Here is a 19,705-nt window from a genome sequence, read left to right on the forward strand (position 1 = left end):
GATATATGTGTCATTAAGCACTGAGAACCTCAACTCCCTGAGGCACTTTGAAACAAAACACACTAATAGACCATATTGTAACACCTACACTTTTTAGGGTATTGGATTAATATACTAATAGGTAATTTTGGAGGTATGATGTTAAGTCAGTGGTTCTCAACCTGTGGGTCACGACCCACTTAGGGAGATCAAACAACTTTTTCACAAGGCTAGCATATCAGACATTTATATTATGATTCATAACAGTAGCAAAATTACAGTTGCAAAGTAGCAATGAAAGTGATTTTGTGGTTGGGGGACACCATAAAATGAGGAACTGTGTTAAAGGATTTCAGCGTCAGGAAGGTTGAGAACCACTGTGCTAGCAATGCTGAGCTAATAATGATAAACACAATGGTAGACTGCTCTTAGTAACTTGAGTTTAGTGGAGGGAAAGATATTAAATAAGAAATTAGACCTTAGGGAGCCGGGAGATGGGTTAACAGGTAAAGGTGCCCGATGCCAAGCCTGGTGACCTGGATTTTTTTGTTTGTTTGTTTGTTTGTTTTTTTGTTTTTCGAGACAGGGTTTCTCTGTGGTTTTGGAGGCTGTCCTGGAACTAGCTCTTGTAGACCAGGCTGGCCTCGAACTCACAGAAATCCGCCTGCCTCTGCCTCCCGAGTGCTGGGATTAAAGGCGTGCGCCACCAACACCCGGCCGGTGACCTGGATTTTTATCCCAGGACACACACACATGGTACAAGGGGAAAAATCAACTCCCACAAGTTAATTCTCTGATCCCTACATGCCCACTGTGCAGGCCCTAGATCACACCCCACAGATAAATAAGTGTGCTAAAAATTGTACCACGAAGGTATAGAGCCAGAGGATCAGAGAGAACAGGGGGTGGGGGTGGGGGTGGGGGTGGGAGTGTGGACGGATGACTACATACATGCTACACGTTTGGGGAGAGAGGGTTTATAGGAATGCTATTGGTGCAATTGATGGTGATGAAGAATAGAAACGGATGTACCCAGTTCCTGAGCTGAGATAGCACCTGAGAGTTCCAGGAGAAAGATCAGAGAGGCCCAGCGTAGCAGGGAGGGTGAGCAGTGGTCGGTGGAGGCCGAGGGACTAGGTGGGCGCCATGTATCACCCTACAAGATGGTGGCCTGAAGAGCCCCAGGGTACCTGTGACAGGCACAGGCTCCAGGGTGCTTGACTAAGAGGTGACTCCTCTTGCTGGGGTCTATGGGTGCCTGATGGGAGACCACGACCCTCTTTACCTTCCGTTACTGTAATAACAGTCGGGCTTCTTGACGGCTTCAAATCCATCTGGGTTCATGGAAGGCATGATGTGGATCCGAGTGCTGTTGATTAGATGTGTGATTTCGGCATCTCTTCCGTGACTGGTCACCAGGTAGTCGATCAAGTGGAGCAGCAATTCTCGCCCCACAGTCTGGGTAGACAGAGGAACGGGGCTATTATTATTAAGCCAGAAATAATAGGGAAAATGTTTCCCAAGCACAGATCCTCCTGTGGGGGATCTCCACATTTGCTGTCTTAGATTAACATTTGTTTGTGAGACCACTGTTTCTCTTCCTTCCTTCCTTCCTTCCTTCCTTCCTTCCTTCCTTCCTTCCTTCCTTCCTTCCTTCCTTTTCCTCCCTCCCTCCCTCCCTCTACCTCCCTCTGCCTCCCTTACCCCCTTCCTTCTTTCTTGTTTGTTTGTGTGGTTTTTTGAGACAGGGTTTCTTTGTGTAACAGCCCTGGCTGTCCTGAAGCTCTCTCTGCATACCAGGCTGGCCTCAAACTCACAGGGATCCCCCTGCCTCTGTCTCCTGAGTGCTGGAATTCATGGCCTGAGCCACCACCAGGTGAGACCACTGGCTGTCAATCATACCACAGTGGCAAGTGTCAGCTCACAGGAGACTGCTGGAAAGGATTGCTTTGTGACAATTCAGGGGCTCGTCTGTAAATTATCTGCCCTTTGTATGTGTGCGACCCGGTGAACTCAGAACAATTTAGACTTAAAGGAGAACCGGAGTGACAGTTCTTGTCATTGAGGCCTTCATTTCCTTGCCCTCCAAGAGAAGAACATGGCCCACATGAAACCCAGCTCCAAGTTAGACACTGGGTTTTAAGGCGGTTCATTTCAGTCACTGCTCTGAGGACCCAAGCAGGCTTCAGCATTCCACAGTCTCCTTCCGCAGCCTCTGCTTCTGCACACCTGTGCTATCTTTCTGTACACTTCCGACTTGAACTTCACCACTGGCCTGTCACCCATATACTGTTCACAGATTTTGCCATATGATTTTGGTATACACTGTTATTTACATTTCCTTCAAACATGCCCGCTTTTCTTGTTTATGTTAAAAGTAAAACTCTGGGGCTGGAGAGAGGGACCAATAGTTAAGAGACTGCTCTTCCAGAGGACCCAGTTTGAGTCCCACATGGCAGCTCAGCTGTAACTCCAGTACCAGGGTTCAGTGCCCTCTTCTGGCTCCTGCAGGCACCAGGCACTTATGTGGTACACAGAGAGACATGCAGGCAAAAGGCCACACATAAAATAAAACTAATAATCAAAAATGAAAAATGAAAGCAAACCCACTGATACCAGCAGGCTGCCCTCTGACTGCCCCATGTAAGCCTGCGACAGTGGGCCAGACACTTGAACACAGCAGTCACACACACACACACACACTCACACACACACACACTCTCTCTCTCTCCCACACACACACACCCTCTCAAACACACACAATAAATAAATAACATATAATAAAGAAACTAAAAAATCCAGAATATCAAGCTCTCCATCTAGTTTTACTTCAGTTTTCTTCTCTGGTTAATACATTAAATTTGACAAAATTTTGTGCATTTTATATACGGATTATGCCACACATTTTATTCTAGATTTTAAAACTTCTTGTTTAATTTTAAAATTTTGTGTTCTGTATATGTTCTGTTTTTCTTGCATCTATGTCTGTGAACCATACACATGTCAGGCGGGGCCAGAGGAGGGCATTGGATCTCCTGGGACTGGACTTAGGTGCTGGGAATTGAACCCGGGTCCTCTGGAAGAGCAGCCAGTGCTCTTAACCGCTGAACTGACTCCCCAGTCTCCTCCTGCCTGCCCTGCCAGATTATTTTAATTTCTCTTACCACAGGAAGGTATGAATTTCTGGAAAGATTTTTGAAAATATTAATATCAGCCATTCTGGGTGATAATTCCCGGATGGCTTCTCAATATTTATTTTTCTAGTATCACTTTTGAAACTGAAGACATCCCATGTTGTCATAAAATAATTAAATAACGTTTCTTTCAGAGGAAATCCATGTGTAACCAAAGAAGTATCTCTCTTAATATTCCAAACCAAATTTCTTAGTGCTTAACTACAGAAGGTTTAAAAAAATCTCATAAATACACAGAAACAACTGTGCACCAGTTAGTTTTAAAAGGCTGAGGCAAAACATACAATGTCTCAGAGGGAGTTAAACAAAATCCTCTCATTATTTTCCTTATTGGGCCATATTTGCCGCCCTGTGATTTATGACAAATATTATTCAAATGTATTCTCCATAGACTGAATATAAACGGCTCAAGTACTCATTCATGTTTTATGTATAAACTTCTCTTTTTCCCTTAAATTTAAGGCTTGGAGTATGGAACCTCGGGTGCCCAACTTTAAGAGAATGTGGTGAAATGGCCTCTCAGTTTAACAGCCGTTCTCCACACTCACTTGCTAGAGAACGCGGACTTCTTTATCATCAGGGTCCCTGGAAACGATGGCAGGCCTGAGACACACACCAGCTTCGGGGATCCCCCACCTCCACCCCGGGTGACTCAATTCAGAAAGCAGAAGACAATTCTGTATCAGTTTAGTTCACCCGCCAAGCGGGAACTGGCCGGATAGGTAAAAACGCTTCTGGGTCTCATTCTACAGAGAATGCTTAGAGATGGTGGAAATTTGAAGGCATCTCCATGATGGGTACCAGTGAGAGAGCACGTGGGAAGGAGGGAGGGAAGAGAGCAGAAAAAGGAGAGAGGAGAGAGACAGAGAGACAGAGAGGAGAGAGAGACAGACAGAGAGAGACAGAGACACAGAGAGAGAGACAGAGAGAGACACAGAGAGAGACACAGAGACAGAGAGGAGAGACAGAGAGACAGACAGAGAGAGACAAAGAAAGAGACACACAGAGAGAGACAGAGAGAGACAGACAGATAGAGACAGACAGAGAGAGACACAGAGAGAGAGAGACAGAGAGGAGAGAGAGACAGAGAGAGACAGAGAGAGAGACACAGAGAGAGAGACAGAGAGGAGAGAGAGACAGAGAGACAGAGAGAGACAAAGAGAGAGACACAGAGAGAGACAGAGAGAGAGACAGACAGAGACAGATGGGGGGAGAATGAAGGGAGGGGAGCAAAAGCTTGAACCAGTGGGAATTAGTTTAAAATTGCTTACTGGGTGTGGTGGCACACACCTTTAATCCCAATACTCCTGAGGTAGAGGCAGGTGGGTCTCTGTGGGTTCAAGACCTGGTCTACACAGTGAGCTCTAAAGACAGAACAACATAGTGAAACTGTATCACAACAAAAAACTATGCTGTAAGGTAGCTGGGGGTGTCGGTCGGCCGGGGCAATAAGTCTGTCAATTGGGGTTGTTACAGGTTTAATCCCTTTACTGATTGCTTAGTTCTTCTTGTTCAGTGTTTACCTAAATGTTACATTATTGTGCATGTGTGGTGATATTTGGTTTATGATCTAACAAATAAAGCTTGCCTGAAGATCAGAGTGCATAGCTAATCACAATAGTTAGCCATAGAGACCAGGTAGTGGTGGCCACACCTTTAATCCCAACACTAGAGAGGAATATAAGACAGGAGCTCACTGCAGTCTGAGGTTTGGTGGAGACAGATGCAGTCTGGAGATGCAGTCTGAGGACAGGGCCGCCCTTTCTGTGTGAGCATTGGTAGAGGTGAGAGCTCTCTAGTGGTTGGCTGCTTTGCTTCCCTGATCTTCAGCTTTAACCCCATGTATGTCTCCAAGTTTTTATTAAAACCAACTAGAATTCATGCCACAGGCATGCTTTCTCTGACCTCCACATAATAGGAAGGTGTGGGTCACCATGCCAGTGATTTCTCCATTCTTACAAAGGTCCAGACTCCTGTCTAGGGAATGGTCTGTCTGTCTGTCTGTGGAGATGCACATGTCCCAGGGTGTTTGGAGGTCAGAGCACATCTTTTGGAAGTTGGAGCTCTCTCTCCTTCCACCGCCTGGGCCCTGAGGATCCAACTCAGGTCATGAGTCTTGGTAGCAGGTGCTTTTACCCCTTGAGTCATCTCACTGGCCCTTAACATTATTATTTTAATGTAAAGATACATGATTTTAAAATAAGGTGTTAAAGAGCAAAGTGGAAATTCACAGGGGGACAGAAATGGGCCCTGATGCTTCAATTAATCTCATCAAGCACATAGAACCAATTATGGACCCCCCATGTGGTGGTGTCTAGGGGAGAGAGGAAATGCCCTTTAAAAATCATGTGGTTTGTTTGGTCTACCCCGCCACTCAGTGTGTATGCTTCCTACAGGAATTTACCATGAGGCACTAAACTTCTGGAAGCACTAAAGATCCTGGGGTCAGAGGTCTAAGTTCACATCAGGACACTGAGAAATACCTCTAAAGACGGGCAAAAGTCACTGCCCAGGATGTTAGTTACATGGCTTTTTAGGAGGCCTGAAATCATCAAGAATTGAAAATACTTTCAGTTCCAAAAAATCTAAGCGGATCATGGTGGGGCTCAGATTTTATGCTCAGAGAAAGCCCTCTGCTTCCAGGTAGGGCACCCCTGTCTCCAACTCCTAGAGGCACCAATAGGAGCAGAATCCACAAGACCTCAAGTTCGGAATAATACATTTCTTTAACAGGCTTGCAGAGCACACAGCCACAGCCATGAGCTGGGACACAAAAGCATTCACAATGCTTCAGATCCCCACTCAGAACATGGGAATGCTTTCTCCATTATCCTTCCATCCTAAATCCGTTCTCAGTGTTCCTTATAGACTCAGGGTGAACCAGAGAGCCTGGGTTTGATAGGACACAGTGTCGCTCCAGAAAGAGGATACCAAGAGTTTGTGAAAGAACACAGAAAGGGCAAACACAGCTAGGCAGGGAGGGGAGGGAGGGCAGGGACCACGCTCCTCTCTGGAAGTTTGGTTCTGAGGATTAATTTCTGAGCATCAGCCTATAACCTCTGAATCCCCGGGAAGTCAATAAATAACTTCCTGGAGACAATGAGTGCCATCTGTCTCTTATTAAAAATGGATTCCAGGAGCCCTTGATCAATAGACTAGATAGCAAAAGGAAAAGGAAGTCTGGGCCGCTGTGTGTAACAGAGAGCTGTTCATTAAAGGCAGTTTGGGGCAGACTCCCAGCAACATGAAGTCTTTTAAAGAAACAGTCCATTATGATTAAAAACAACAACAAAATAGTTGTATTGTTCTTTATGCACCCCAAATCAGGTTCCTTTCTTGCAAGCATACATTTGCATTTCAACTCCTGCTGCAAGAAACAGCCTCTCAGCAGGACGGGTTGGGTGGCATGCTTGGCAAGGGCTGGCCGTGTGTGTCATAAAGGGTGGAGCCAGGTCCTATGGAACCAGAGCTTGAGGAGGTTAAATCGGGTCACAAGGTCCAGCACTGACTAGAGCATCCCACCCAGCGATTGAGAATGATTTGGAAACCAGCAGGCTGTGCTTCTGGCCATATGCATGGACTCTGAAATTCCTAGAACTAAACGCACTTTTCATTTACAGTGGGAGCTACCATTCCTCCCTCAGCTGTGTGGAGTCCTGGTATACAGACAACAAAGAAAGTATCCTAAGGAAGCAAGGTGGGAAAGAGGTGGACATCTTCAACAGCCCTACTATCCTGGCTGGGAAAGTCAACTTGATACGAGTTAGGGTCACATGGAAAGAGGGAACCTGAGTTAAGCAAATCTCCATTAGATTGGCCCATAGGCAAGTCTGCAGGGCATTTTCTGGAGTAATGATTGATGCGGGAGGGCCCAGTCCACTGTGGGTGGTGCTAACCCCTAGGCAGGTGGTCTTGGACATATGAGAAAGGACGCTGACGATGAGCTAGAGGAAGGAGGTAAGCAGCTTTCCTTCATGCCTGCTTCAGTTCCTGTCCTGAGCTCCTCTGACTTCCCTCAATGACCTGGAGTAAACCTGTTTTTATTCTTCAGTTGCTTTTGGTCGTGGTCTTCATCAGTGCAAGGGAAAGCAAACTAGGGTACCAGTCATTCTTGTAAGAGTGGTAAGAGGGTGGTTTGTGGAACAAAGTAAAAACAGGGTTCATCTCCTCTAATTTGGAAGAGACGATACTATGGAGTCTAATGGAAGGAACGCTGTGTGCCTCTCGGCTTGCACCCTGGAAGTCCCAGAGCTGTAGCAGATAGCTCCAAACGTCATGTTCGTGGGCTGGAGGGACAGCTCAGAGATGAAATACTTGCCTAGAAAGCTTAGACCTGGTTTCAATCCCCAGCGCCATAAATGAATAAATAAAGATTAAAAATTAAAAACTAAAAATACCAGATGCTGGGAGTCTGGATGGTTATTTGGTGTCTTCTCATTGTTTGGAGTTCAAGTGCAACAGAACTCCTGTGCTGGGTTTCCTAATTGCCAACAGGAGACGGGAAAGCAACCCAGGAAGGAGTCTGCACAGGGCTGGAGGCAGCGCAGAGAGCGCCCCAACACAAGGGCAGCTTCGATTACTCTTCAGGGGACCAAGCATACAGTCACACTGTCTGATGCTGCTAGTGCCTGCTCCCTCAATTTCCTCCCACGCCTCCCGGGAAGACCATGCGGGCCCCTGCTGCCTGATGCAACGTGTGATGCTCATCCAGGCTTTATTGTCAGTGTGGACACAGGCCATGGGAAACCTGAGGGCAAGTTTCTTGCGGATATTCCCACCGGGTACATACCTCATCCCCGTGCATATTAGCCACGTATTTGAATTCTGGAATCCCAACTCGGTGTTCCTTTGGAGACTTCCCCACAATGAGAACCCACAGGTTTCTACCTTTACAGAGAAGGAGAGAGAAATAAGTTATTTCGCAAAATGACGAATGAACGCTGAGAGACTGAGAAGGTTAGCATGCGTCTCCCCCTCCTGGCGACTTTAAAATTTCACGGTGACTTATGTTCATGCGATGAACATGGCTATGCTTCAAATACTCATTATTTACTGTCGGAATGGAAAGAAACTCAACTTAATAGAAACATTTATTACCCTAGAATGTAATTTAAAAGAGCAGTATATTAGGTTACACTGATCTTATTTTCCAAACACTTATGTACTGTGTTCTGGGATCCTAGTGCCTTGTAGCAACAATCTTGCTAAAACACACAATTATACAGTAAAACCACAGTTGATGGTTGACTGGAAGAGTGCCATAACTTATAAGCAAAGAAATGGAAAGCAGAAAGAGCAGTGAAACTTGTAATTTAGGAGTGATTTTTTTTTAAGTAAGAGAGGTCTTGTATTCTTGTATTCTATCGTAGGTCTTGTGTTCGGGTGCTGACAAAGTATGGTCTTAGCTGTACCTTCTGTGTTGTGTTGTTTTCCAGTGGTGGAGAATCAACCCAAGGCTCTGCACACCAGCAAGGAATGTGCTTTCTCCTTGTTTTTTTTTAAGGGTTACTTATTTTTATTTTATGTGTACGAGTGTTTGCTTGTATGCTTGTATGTATACACACTGCAGGCATGTGTGTATACCTCTTGTATGTATACACACTGCAGGCATGTGTATACCTCTTGTATGTATACACATTGCAGTCATGTGTGTATACCTCTTATGTGCTTGGAAGTCAGAAGAGCGCGTCAGATCTCCTGGAACTGGAGTTACAGATGGCTATGAGATGCCATGTGGTGCTAGGAGTTGAACCCTGATCCTCTTTGGAAGAGCAACGTGTTCTTAATTGATGAGCCGTCTCTCTAGCTGCTCTTTTGGTGTTTTGGAGCCCAGGCTGGCCTCAAACTAACAAGTCTTCTGCATCAGTCCCTCAAGTGCCAGGATGACAGGCATGCATTGCCATGCTGGGCTTTGGCTGTGCCTCTGATGCCACTGGATTCTGCCAAGTAAGCCAGAAACCACAGCCCAACCTAACAATGCCAAGGAAAGCTTGCAAGTCCCCTTGCAGCCACAGACTCAGGCAAGCAAGGGCAGAAACAAGATCACTGAGGTTGTGTGTGTTGCAGGCATTACTGTTGGCACTCTGCCTTGTACACTTAAGTGCTTGTCATGAACCACTGAGCTAGACTGCCAATCAAACTTTCAAATGAAAAGCTATTATGCAAACTGCTGTGATCACACAACCAGTACGAGACTATGATTTGATTCCCAGGGTGAAGAACTGAATCTTGGCCTATTTGACTTCAATTCTAGTACTCCTCCTATCAATAAAAAAGGACTCCTCTTTATAAGGGGCTTAATTTCCAAGCTGGTGACATAATTAAGAAGTCAAGTCAGGCATGGTGGTGCATACCTGTAATCCCAGCACTCAGGAGACTGGGGTAGGAGGGTTGCCATGAGTTCAAGACCAGTCTGAGCTTCATAAGCAAGTACCAGCAAGCCATGGTCATATAGCAAAACATTGCCTTAACCCCCTCTCCTACCAATAAACCCAGATTAAAAAGTCTCTTTTGACTTTAAAATTGTCTAGCTCTTTTAATGTGGTTTCAGAGATTTATAAGACCCCCTGAATCTGGGTGTCAGTGAGGAGGCCTAGGTAATCTATTGAGCCTTGGGCAGCAGATCAGTACCCATACCAAGTATACACACGGACTTTGGACTCCCATAGAACAATGTGAGGTGCACTCTCACCCTGAACTCTTGGGGAAGGGTCTAGGCCCTGCCCTATATGAAATGACAGACTATGGACACCCCCATGGAGGGCCTCACCCTCCCTGGGGGAATGAGGGGATAACGGGGGGGGGGAGGGAGATGGGGGGAGGGGGATGGGGGGAGGGCACGGGAGGAGGGGAGGGAAAAGGAGAGGGACCTGGAACTGACTTGTGAAGCAACCTTGTTTCTTATCTAAATTTAAAAAAAAGAATAAAAAAATCATTATTTGATTAAAAAAATATATTTATATATAAAAGCAAAGTATGGTCGGGCGGTGGTGGTGCACGCCTTTAATCCCAGCACTCTGGAGGCAGAGGCAGGCGGATCGCTGTGAGTTCGAGGATGGGCTGGACCGATAGCCTCGAAAACAATACAGAGAAACCCTGTCTCGTAAAAACCAAAAAAAAAAAAAAAAAGCAAAGTATGTTATATATATTACATATACATAAATACAAATACATACAAACATACATACATATATAGAGATATACACACACAAAATTCATGTAGAATTTAAGAGCCTAGGAAACGAGTTAAACAGCAGCAAATGGGCTAAGGCTGTAAGTGGTCTATAGATGTTCCTGTCCAGTTCCTTCAGTCAGGGACACCTAAGGGCTGAGGAGTGCTCACTGACCTGAGGGACCAAGGAGAGACAAATACTGCACTCATATTTTCAGCATTATTCATAATTAATTGGAATAAAACCCCAGGGAACTCTGCCATGATAGGGTGATGCTTTAAACTCAGTAAAACTGCAAGAGTTCTTAGAAAATATCCAGAATGTGGCTTAGCTGATTAATAGTCCCTGTACTATGTACAGTTCTCATTCATTCATTCATTCGAGTTATTGAAGGCTACAAATATCCAGTCATCGGTCCTAATTCAAAGTGTACAAGTAAGTCATGATCTACATTTTTTTAAAAGAAGGGTACAGGACATTGAATCCAACATGCTATATCCTTGTTCTTCCACTGCGTTATATTTGAAGCCCCTAAATTTCTGATTTGGTGAAGAAAGGCAGTATGCAAATGTAATTACACCAGCGTGGCATATATAATAACAGAGACACATGTGCAGTGCTGTCGTGTGTGGAGAATGAAGGAAGACATGGGTAACCTTCCAGCAGGGAACCGTGACACTCTCTACAGGGCTTAACCTACAGTGCTTCTGAACACGATTCTGGAGAATGACTCCGGGTCTGCCATGTGGACAGGGACATCATTTCCCCACCTGAAGTTAGTTAACTACAGCTCCTCCGTTGCCCTCTGGTGCCAACTCTCTGGTCATCTGGAACTTCAGCCCTACAAAGTTAACATTTTTATAGAGAACAAAGTTGATCTTTTTGTTGTTGTTTTTAATGAGGGAGCTATCAATCATGGTTCTTTGAGTTTTTTCTGATAATTGCTTTTTTTGGTGATGATTAGTGCTTTCGAGGCTGGGTAGTCACAGATTTATACTGAGTGTAGTCTTGATCCTCATAGTCAAGGGAAAAATTTGGTACCCTCTCAACAACATTTGCCAGCTGTTGTTCATAATTCAAAGTCTGCAGTTGTTGGCATGTTACTTACACAATAGTGAATGGATGCCCAGTATTATTTAGTATAAGGGAAAGGAAACCAAATCAATCAAACATAAGTGAAAAACACATGTCAGGGGGAAACTCAATCCCACTTTTGGCATGGATGACCTCTAAATGAACTGCAAGATAAGAAACTGACCTTGAGTGACTTCAATGGCTCCCAGTGTGAGGATAAGAGCAATGGGTCACCTGAACAATGCATACGACCCTTTTGGAATCAGGGCCTCCTTAAAGGGCTTTACTTGCTCTCTCTACCAACCAACGCTGGGCTCCCTCAGCATGGACTCAAGTCCATAAACCACTCGCTTTTTAACCATACACTTGCCAAGGTAAAATTTAAGCAAGATTTGTTCCCCCTAGTAAGGTTGGAAATACTTTATTTCTAGCAAATAATGGGTGTGCTCAAGAGATTTGAGTTAGGTGGGAGAAACAGTTCAGCAAGTAAAAGTGCGTGCTGTGTAAGCCTGACCTAAAGTCACGTGGAAGGAGAGAACCAGCTTTCCCCTTACCACCAATACGTGAAACTTGCATTCTAGATATTTCAGCTTTGATTTACTAACTAGTGTGGACAGAAACCCTGGGCTTGTGACATTGATACCGCTGGGTTTGTATGGAGGATCAGGAAAAGATTGACAGTCTAGAAGCATTCACTGAAATAGAGAAGATGCAGTGGGAAGGTGGCCCAGTGGGTAAAAGTGCCTGCCACCAACCTGATGACCTGAGTTTAGTCCCCAGGACCCACAATGGAAGGAGAGAATTGAGTCCTAAGTTATCCTCTAATATCCACGTAGATTCCAGGGCATGTGTGTACCGTGCACACAGAGATCACATATACATGTGCACACATAATAATAGTGAATACTTTCTAGACTTATTCATTTATTTTCTTCCTTCCTTCCTTCCTTCCTTCCTTCCTTCCTTCCTTCCTTCCTTCCTTCCTTTCTTTTTTGGTTTTTCAAGACAGGGTTTCTTTGTATTGTTTTGGAGGCTGTCATGGAACTCGCTCTGTAGACCAGGCTGGCCTCAAACTCATAGAGATCCGCCTGCCTCTGCCTCCTGAGTACTGGGATTAAAGGTGTGCACCACACTGCCTGGCCTACTTGGTTTTCTTAAATTATACTTAGCTCCTTTGCCGATGACTCCATTATTTAATTTAAGGCTTTTACGGATTAAAGTAGTATCTCTCTGTCTCTCAATACAAAAACAAAAATCAAAACAAACAAAAAGTCAAGACAAAAATTGGCAAAACAAAATAAAGTTAGATTTTAAAAAAGCTCATGAAAAGAGAAAACCATCGAGTTCATTTTGTCTTGGATCTGACACAGACCCTTGCATTTCCCACGGACAATCCCATTACCACCCACATAAGAGGCTTATTATACACAACAGGCAAACAATATCGTGTCCACTGAGGAGTTGAGCACCATATATTCTCTAGGTCAGTATAACCTCATTTTTAAATTTAAATCTGTCTCCAAAGTTCACACATCCTCTGCCTGTGAAGTAGAGAAGTCATTATAAAACCAAAGCAAGATTCTCTCTCTCTCTCTCCTCTCTCTCCTCTCTCTCTCTCTCTCTCTCTCTCTCTCTCTCTCTCTCTCTCTCTCTCTCTCTCTCTCTCTCTCTCTCTCTCTCTGTCTCTCTCACACACACAGAGGAACTGGACAGCAAATACATGGGCTAAACTACAAATATGAGACCAAGTTGGAAACAGGGACCTTGCCAGGCTCTAGCCTGTCATCATAATGTGTTGCCCCCTAAAGAGCATGGATAGTGTGACCACAGTGACTACTTCCTCAAGAAAAATTCCTTTTCCATCTAACCTCCTGCTATTCTCCTCTTCCTCCCTGCCGCTATTCCTTTCCCTTTCCTTCTTATCTCCCCCCGCTCCTGCCTTTTAATTTTTGAAATAGGCTTTCCCTGTGTAGCTCTGGCCAGCCAAGAACTTGCTGTGTAGACCAAGCTGATGTTGAATTTGTAGCATTCATCCGGCCTCTGCCTTCCTCGGAGTGCTGAGATTAAAGGCATAGGCCACTTGGCCTCCAACATCTTTTTTTTTTTTTTTTTTTTTTGGTTTTTCGAGACAGGGTTTCTCTGTGGCTTTGGAGGCTGTCCTGGAACTCGCTTGGTAGTCCAGGCTGGTCTCGAACTCACAGAGATCCGCCTGCCTCTGCCTCCCGAGTGCTGGGATTAAAGGCGTGCGCCACCAACGACCGGCTCCAACATCTTTCTTATTCTTCTCCTGCACAACCCTACTTTCCCCAGCCTGGGTTGGATACCTCTCAGGCAACACTCCACACTTACTGCAACCACAGTGTATATGCAGGCATGATTCCCTGTGCATTTCGTACGGCCCGGCACGATACCACAGAGGATCATAAATATATGCTGGATAAACAGACAAGCAGCTAAATTAACAGGCAAATCAGAGGAGGCCAATTGGAGCTGACGTCACCCCTGGCCCAGAGATTAGATGGAGGATTTTGGTTTTTCCAGTATTTATGGAAACACCTGTGACCTGCCAACACAGTGCCTCTGGGTACAAGTCAGTTTTCCATTCCAGAATAGATGGACCTTCTCGGAGCACTTCCTTGTAAGCGAGTCCTGAGGCCCAAAGCAAACATCTGGCTTTGGGTTAGACTCTGCCAACACACACCGAGGGATGGGGTTTCATTTGCTCATTCATCCATCCCCATGGTGTGGACCAGAGAATCGTCAATGCTAGGCTTCATTTTACTTCTTGCTGAATGGGGGGGGAAGGAGGGGAGAGGAGGGAAGGTTAGGGAGTTTTAATTCCTAAATGAAAGGACTTCCATTTTTATTTTTTTAATTAAAAAAAAGTAAAAGCATAGATAATGGCAGGCATCAAACCCAGGTCTTAGTGTGTGCTCTGCCAAGAACACGAGTGATTAGTGGCAAGCGCTCTACCACTGAGCTGCCCTTCCAGCCTGACGGTGCTTTTTTAATTGAAAAAGGGAAAGACAATCAGGCTGGAATACGTTCTCTTTTACTGTTTGATTTCAACTTGGTTGAGACTCTTAAAGACACGGGAGTGCATGTCATCACCAAGCAGCCATCAACCAAACAGAGGAGCCAAGGCGAATCCTCTGCCTTCTTCCTCTCTACTCTCCACTTTCTAGGCCTCCTTCTCTCTATTTGTTCTCCTTCTGCACACCACAAACTGGAAATTATTCATGAGTTTTCAAAAATAGACATAAAATCATCACGTCCCAACCATCAAAATATCTCTGTCTTTTTTTTTTCTAGTATTTTTTTTTCTTCACACAGGGACAGGAAACTTGTTTTTAAATCCCCAAAGCTGAAAGAAAAAAATCTCTAGAGGTCTCATACTATAAAAAGCCCCAGCTTCCCTTATTGGTCCCTTGGGGGAGAGAGAGCAACTGAATCTGCTCTTTTGAAGGACAGGCGAGCAATACCGAAGAGACGTTAAGCACCCTCTTGAAGTGCAAACAAGTACTTAGGGATTTCTTAGAGGTTCTTGGTGTTGGGGCTGAACCCCGGGGCCTCACACATGTGATGCCCATGCTCTGCCACACGTGCTCTACACCTCCAGTCCCTTGGGTTTTAAAAGATGGGATCCCCATAGTGTATGGTCCTTTGGGATTTCTGTTTTACCAACAGAAGCGTTCTGGTTCAGTGGTTCAGGTTAGACCCAGGATGAACTAACCAACGGTCCCCAAAGATATGACATAAGGACAACGGGTGGGTCAACTCAAGGCACCGAAACAGCACAGAAGATAATGGTGGCAACGGACTGGTGGTCGGGATGGAATGCTAGTGACAGTGGCCACTGTGCCAGCTCAGGGATTTCTTCAGCAGAGGAGCCAAGGCAGAGCGCTGTTACCCTTCCCTCTATCGAACTTTGCAACGTTAGGTGTGCTTAGGCTCTTCCACATATCCTTGCATCCTGTATATTTACTTAGACTGAGTTCTGGGTAAAAGTGGCTTTTTCTAGAAGATGGCCTGGAAGGGCAAGAGGGAGAAGAAGAGAAATCTAAGCCCCATGACTAACAAGACTGGGGCTGCTACTGGTTGATTCACTCCTCTTACATTTTTGGGGGGGGGTTTCGGGACAGGGTTTCTCTGTATTATCTTGGAGGCTGTCCTGGAACTCGCTTTGTAGAACAGGCTGGCCTCGAACTCACAGAGATCAGCCTGCCTCTGCCTCCTGAGTGCTGGGATTAAAGGCGTGCGCCAACAACGCCCGGCTAGACCTCTTACATTTTAAAGAGTATATAAAAACTTGTTTTGGTATTAAAATAAAATTAAATCAATTTCTTCTCTCCCCTTCCACCCTCTAAGCCCTCCCACGTGTTCCCCACCCCAAATGCTTGCCTCTTTTTCTTTGACTGCTATCATAATCCTATAACGTTACTTGTATGTCTATCACTCCAGGGCTGACCACTGGGGATAGGATAACCAACAGAGGTTCTTCCCCGGGAAGACTACTTCCCCCATCCTCAGCATCCTTTGGTTGCCTGTAGTTCCTTATCTAGGCGGATGCGTGGTGAGATTTCTCACTTCCGAGTTAGCGTGTCTACCAGTGTCATCCTTGCCCAGGTCTTGTTTAGGCAGCCATCGTGTTGACATTTCATGGGTGATGTTTCCCTGACATTTCTCAGAGATGCAATCTCACCGCAGATTTCCTGGTCCTCTGGTTCTTGCAAACTTTCCACCCCCTCTTCCACAGTGATCCCTGAGCTTCATGTAGGTGCAGGAGTTGCTTTCTAGATGTATTGTTTAGGGCTGGGCACCACGCAATCACTCGTTTTCTGCATTTTGATTGGCTGTGGTTTTCTGTAATGGTCTCCATCTGTTGCAAAGAGACGTTTCTTTGATGATGTATTGCTTCCTTGCTTGCTTTAATTAGAGTCTTAACTGCTTGATTTTGAACACTGCTTGTGTTTTAGTGAAGTCTTCTCTTTAGGGAAGCACAAGAACAGAGAGGCTACTGTTGAAGTTGAAACTAGAGGGTACCAGGGCCCTCCCATGACAGTGAGATTGTCTTCTAGCTTAACTAGTCATCTTTTCTTCTTTTCTTTTCTCCTCCTCTCTCCCTCCTTCTTCTTCCTCCTCTTTCTCTCCCTCTCTCATTTCTGCAGCGAGGGGTAGAGACTTGCATGCCATAGTGCATATGCAGAGCTCAGAGAACAACTCTGTGGAGTTGGTTCTCTCCTTCTACCCTTACATGGGGGTCCAGATTACACTCTGGTTGCCAGGCTTGCACAGGCAGTGGGGGTGCACACCTTTAATCCCAGCACTTGGGAGGCAGAGATAGACAGATCGCTGCAAGTTCAAGGCCACCCTGGACTACATGAGATTGATCCACAGAGCTCACACTTTTGAGTCATATGCCTTTAACCCCAGCACCAGGGAGGTGATATGGCCGGGCAGAGAGAGAAATTTTAGGTGGGAGGAGACAGAAGCTCATTGCATTCAGTCTGAGGGGTTGTAGGGATGGGATCACCCTTTTGGTCTGAAGGTTCAGTAGAGGTAAGAACTTGTGGCTGGCTGTTCTGCTTCTCTGATCTTTCAGCATTAAACCCTATATCCGACTCCAGGTTCTTGTTATTAAGACCAATTAGATTTGTGCTACATATTGTCAGTGAGTTGAGGAGGCGGCTCAGTGGTATAACACCTCCCTAGCATGATCAAGGTTGTGGGATTGAGCCCATGCACCACAAAACACAAACAACTACAAAGGCACCAAAACTACAGCAAGGTCATGTATGCTAATGGACAAACCTCAGGCCCTTCTGGATAGCGCCTCATTAGAGCAATTGAAGCAACATTTCAAATATAAACAGTGTCCAAAACTTGTGATGGAGACCTTGGCCAGCAGTCAGCAGAGGCAGATGCTCCAGGAAATCTGCCACTCCATTTGAATAGACCAATACTCCCTGAAGTGCATAACAAGGAAAATGGAGTATGGCTTCAGAAAACCCGCTCTTCCGAAGGCCTTAACAAAATACATGTCACCTCACACCATCTGGCATCAGCTGAAGTTACATTTTAAACTCATAATTCCCAGGGCCAGAGGACAGTGCCCAGCCTGGAAGTGGCACGTACACACCACCATGAGGGCGGGAAGATATGTCACCTCTGCTGGCTGTGTTGGATCATCAGCAACAAACATCTTACACAATGTTTTCTCACATGGCCTGTTTCTGAAGTGATTGAGGTCACCATGCAGATTTTAACTATCTCAATGCTAATGAGGCTTGGAAGCCATGTTGAGAAGCTCGAGTTTGGCTCCTCTGGAGTGACTACAAGGAATCATCAAATGGGGTAAGCTAAGGGCTTGTAGACAGGAGTCGGCTCATTAGGAATCAATCAAGGACAGAAAGTTTGCTCAATATGACAGATTGGCTGATATGATCACAGCGCAAAGGGATTGCCCCCGATTATAAGGCTGGACAGTTGTCTCATGGGATAAGAGCACTGGCTGCTCTTTTAAAGGACTTCTATTCTGAAGACCCAATAGCAAATCAGGACTGTCTGTGTAATTCTGATCCCAACCCCAGGGTATCTAACACCCTTTTCTAATCCCATAGAGCTCTAGGTATACACACAGCAGACATGCATATAGGAAGAATATCCACACACATAAAATTAAAGAAATAATCGGAGAGACAAAAGTTACAGAAGGCATTGCTGGAGCCATTGAGAACCTTAGTAATGCAGTATGTTGTCTGATATTATTGAGCTAATGTGCTTCTTAGTTTAAAGATGGTATGTTGTGACTATGTGGAAGTTATATTCAGACTCATGGTGACGTATTTAATACTTCTAATGGTTCAGTAAAATCAACAGAACTCAGCCAAGTGGTGGTGGTGCATACCTTTAATCCCAACACTCAGGAGGCAGAGGCAGGTTGATCTCTGAATTTGAGGTCAGCCTGGTCTACAAAGTAAGTTCCAGGACAATCAGGGCTATCCAGAGAAACAGTCTCAAGAAGAAAAAACAAAACAAAACAAAAACCAAACAAACAAACAAAAAACCAATAGAATTCATACATGACAAAGTAAATGTGACAAAATATTAACATCAAGCAGATGTGTGAAGTTGGGTATTTTTGCCTTTTTAAATATAGGGTTGAAACATTTCAAAGCAAAATCTGAAGGATTCAGACGGTGAAAGGCAAGCTTCAGGCTGGGAGAAAACATGGGCAGAAGCCACATCTGATCCAAGACATCTATCAAAGACACAGAAAGAACTCCTGAAACTCACTATGAAGAAAGCCAATCACTTGGCAGGTATGGTGGCACACACCTATAAATTGGGGTCAGAGACAAGAGGATCCAGGACTCAACGCCACTCCTCAGCTACACAGTATACTCGAAGCCAGACTGTGAGAGACCATGTCTCAAGATAAACCACTTGGCTAAAAAGTGGGTCAAGGATTTTAGAGACACCTCACCAAAGAGTTTATGCAAACGATAATGAAGTGTATGAAGAGATGCTCTGTGTTGTACGTCAGTGGAGAAATGTAGAAGAAAATGTGTTTCCACATCCCTGCGGCCTCAATGTGAAATGTATCCACAGGCTCATGGTCCAGAGGCTCCATCTCCAGATGGCGGTGCTGTTTTGGCTGTATCGAGGAGGCCTGGCTGGAGGACAGAGGGCACTTGGGTTATGCCCTTTGAGCTATATCTTGCCATAATATTTTGTCTCACCAGAGGCCCAGAGCAATGGAGCAGGTAACCATGCTGAAACTGCTCTGAAATTGTGAGCCAAGACCAAATTTTCTCCTTTTACATGTTCTTTCATCTGTTTTCCATGTTAAGGAAGGGTTGACTAACACAACTATGCGACTATTAGAATTGTCAGCCTCTGAGACACTGACAGTATAAAATGTTGGTGAGGGTACGGTGCTCACTCATGGCTAGTAAGCGTGCAAAACAACATGTCTACTCTGGAAGACAACTTAGAAGTTCCTTACACAACTAAATCTCCACTTAATGTATGATCTAGCAACAAAACTCCTCATTACTTACCCAAATGAAATAAAAATTGCAACCATGTGCCGGGCGGCACTCGGGAGGCAGAGGCAGGCAGATCTCTGTGAGTTTGAGGCCAGGCTGGACTGACAGCCTCCAAAACAATATAGAGAAACCCTGTCTCATAAAACCAAAAAAAAAAATTGCAACCATGTAAAAACATAGACACAAGGCTGGTGAACTGACTTAAGTAAAGGCACTTTGCTGCCAAGCTTGAAGA

The 19,705-nt window shown here is 45.0% G+C and overlaps 1 protein-coding gene across 2 annotated transcripts in view; it reads right to left on the reverse strand.

The window, feature by feature from the left end:
• Positions 1 to 19,705, reverse strand: part of Cpm (carboxypeptidase M) — a 64,726-nt gene that overhangs the window by 13,053 nt on the left and 31,968 nt on the right. For both annotated transcript variants that reach the window (XM_040754828.1, XM_040754829.1), the window contains exons 3-4: positions 7,963 to 8,060; positions 1,265 to 1,437 (exon numbers count right to left, since the gene is read on the reverse strand). In XM_040754828.1, coding sequence (XP_040610762.1) covers positions 1,265 to 1,437; positions 7,963 to 8,060 — 271 coding nt within the window. The remainder of the gene's footprint in view (positions 1 to 1,264; positions 1,438 to 7,962; positions 8,061 to 19,705) is intronic.

The sequence above is a fragment of the Mesocricetus auratus genome, unplaced genomic scaffold (genome assembly GCF_017639785.1).
Source record: "Mesocricetus auratus isolate SY011 unplaced genomic scaffold, BCM_Maur_2.0 Super-Scaffold_100011, whole genome shotgun sequence".
NCBI classification, from domain to species: domain Eukaryota; kingdom Metazoa; phylum Chordata; class Mammalia; order Rodentia; family Cricetidae; genus Mesocricetus; species Mesocricetus auratus.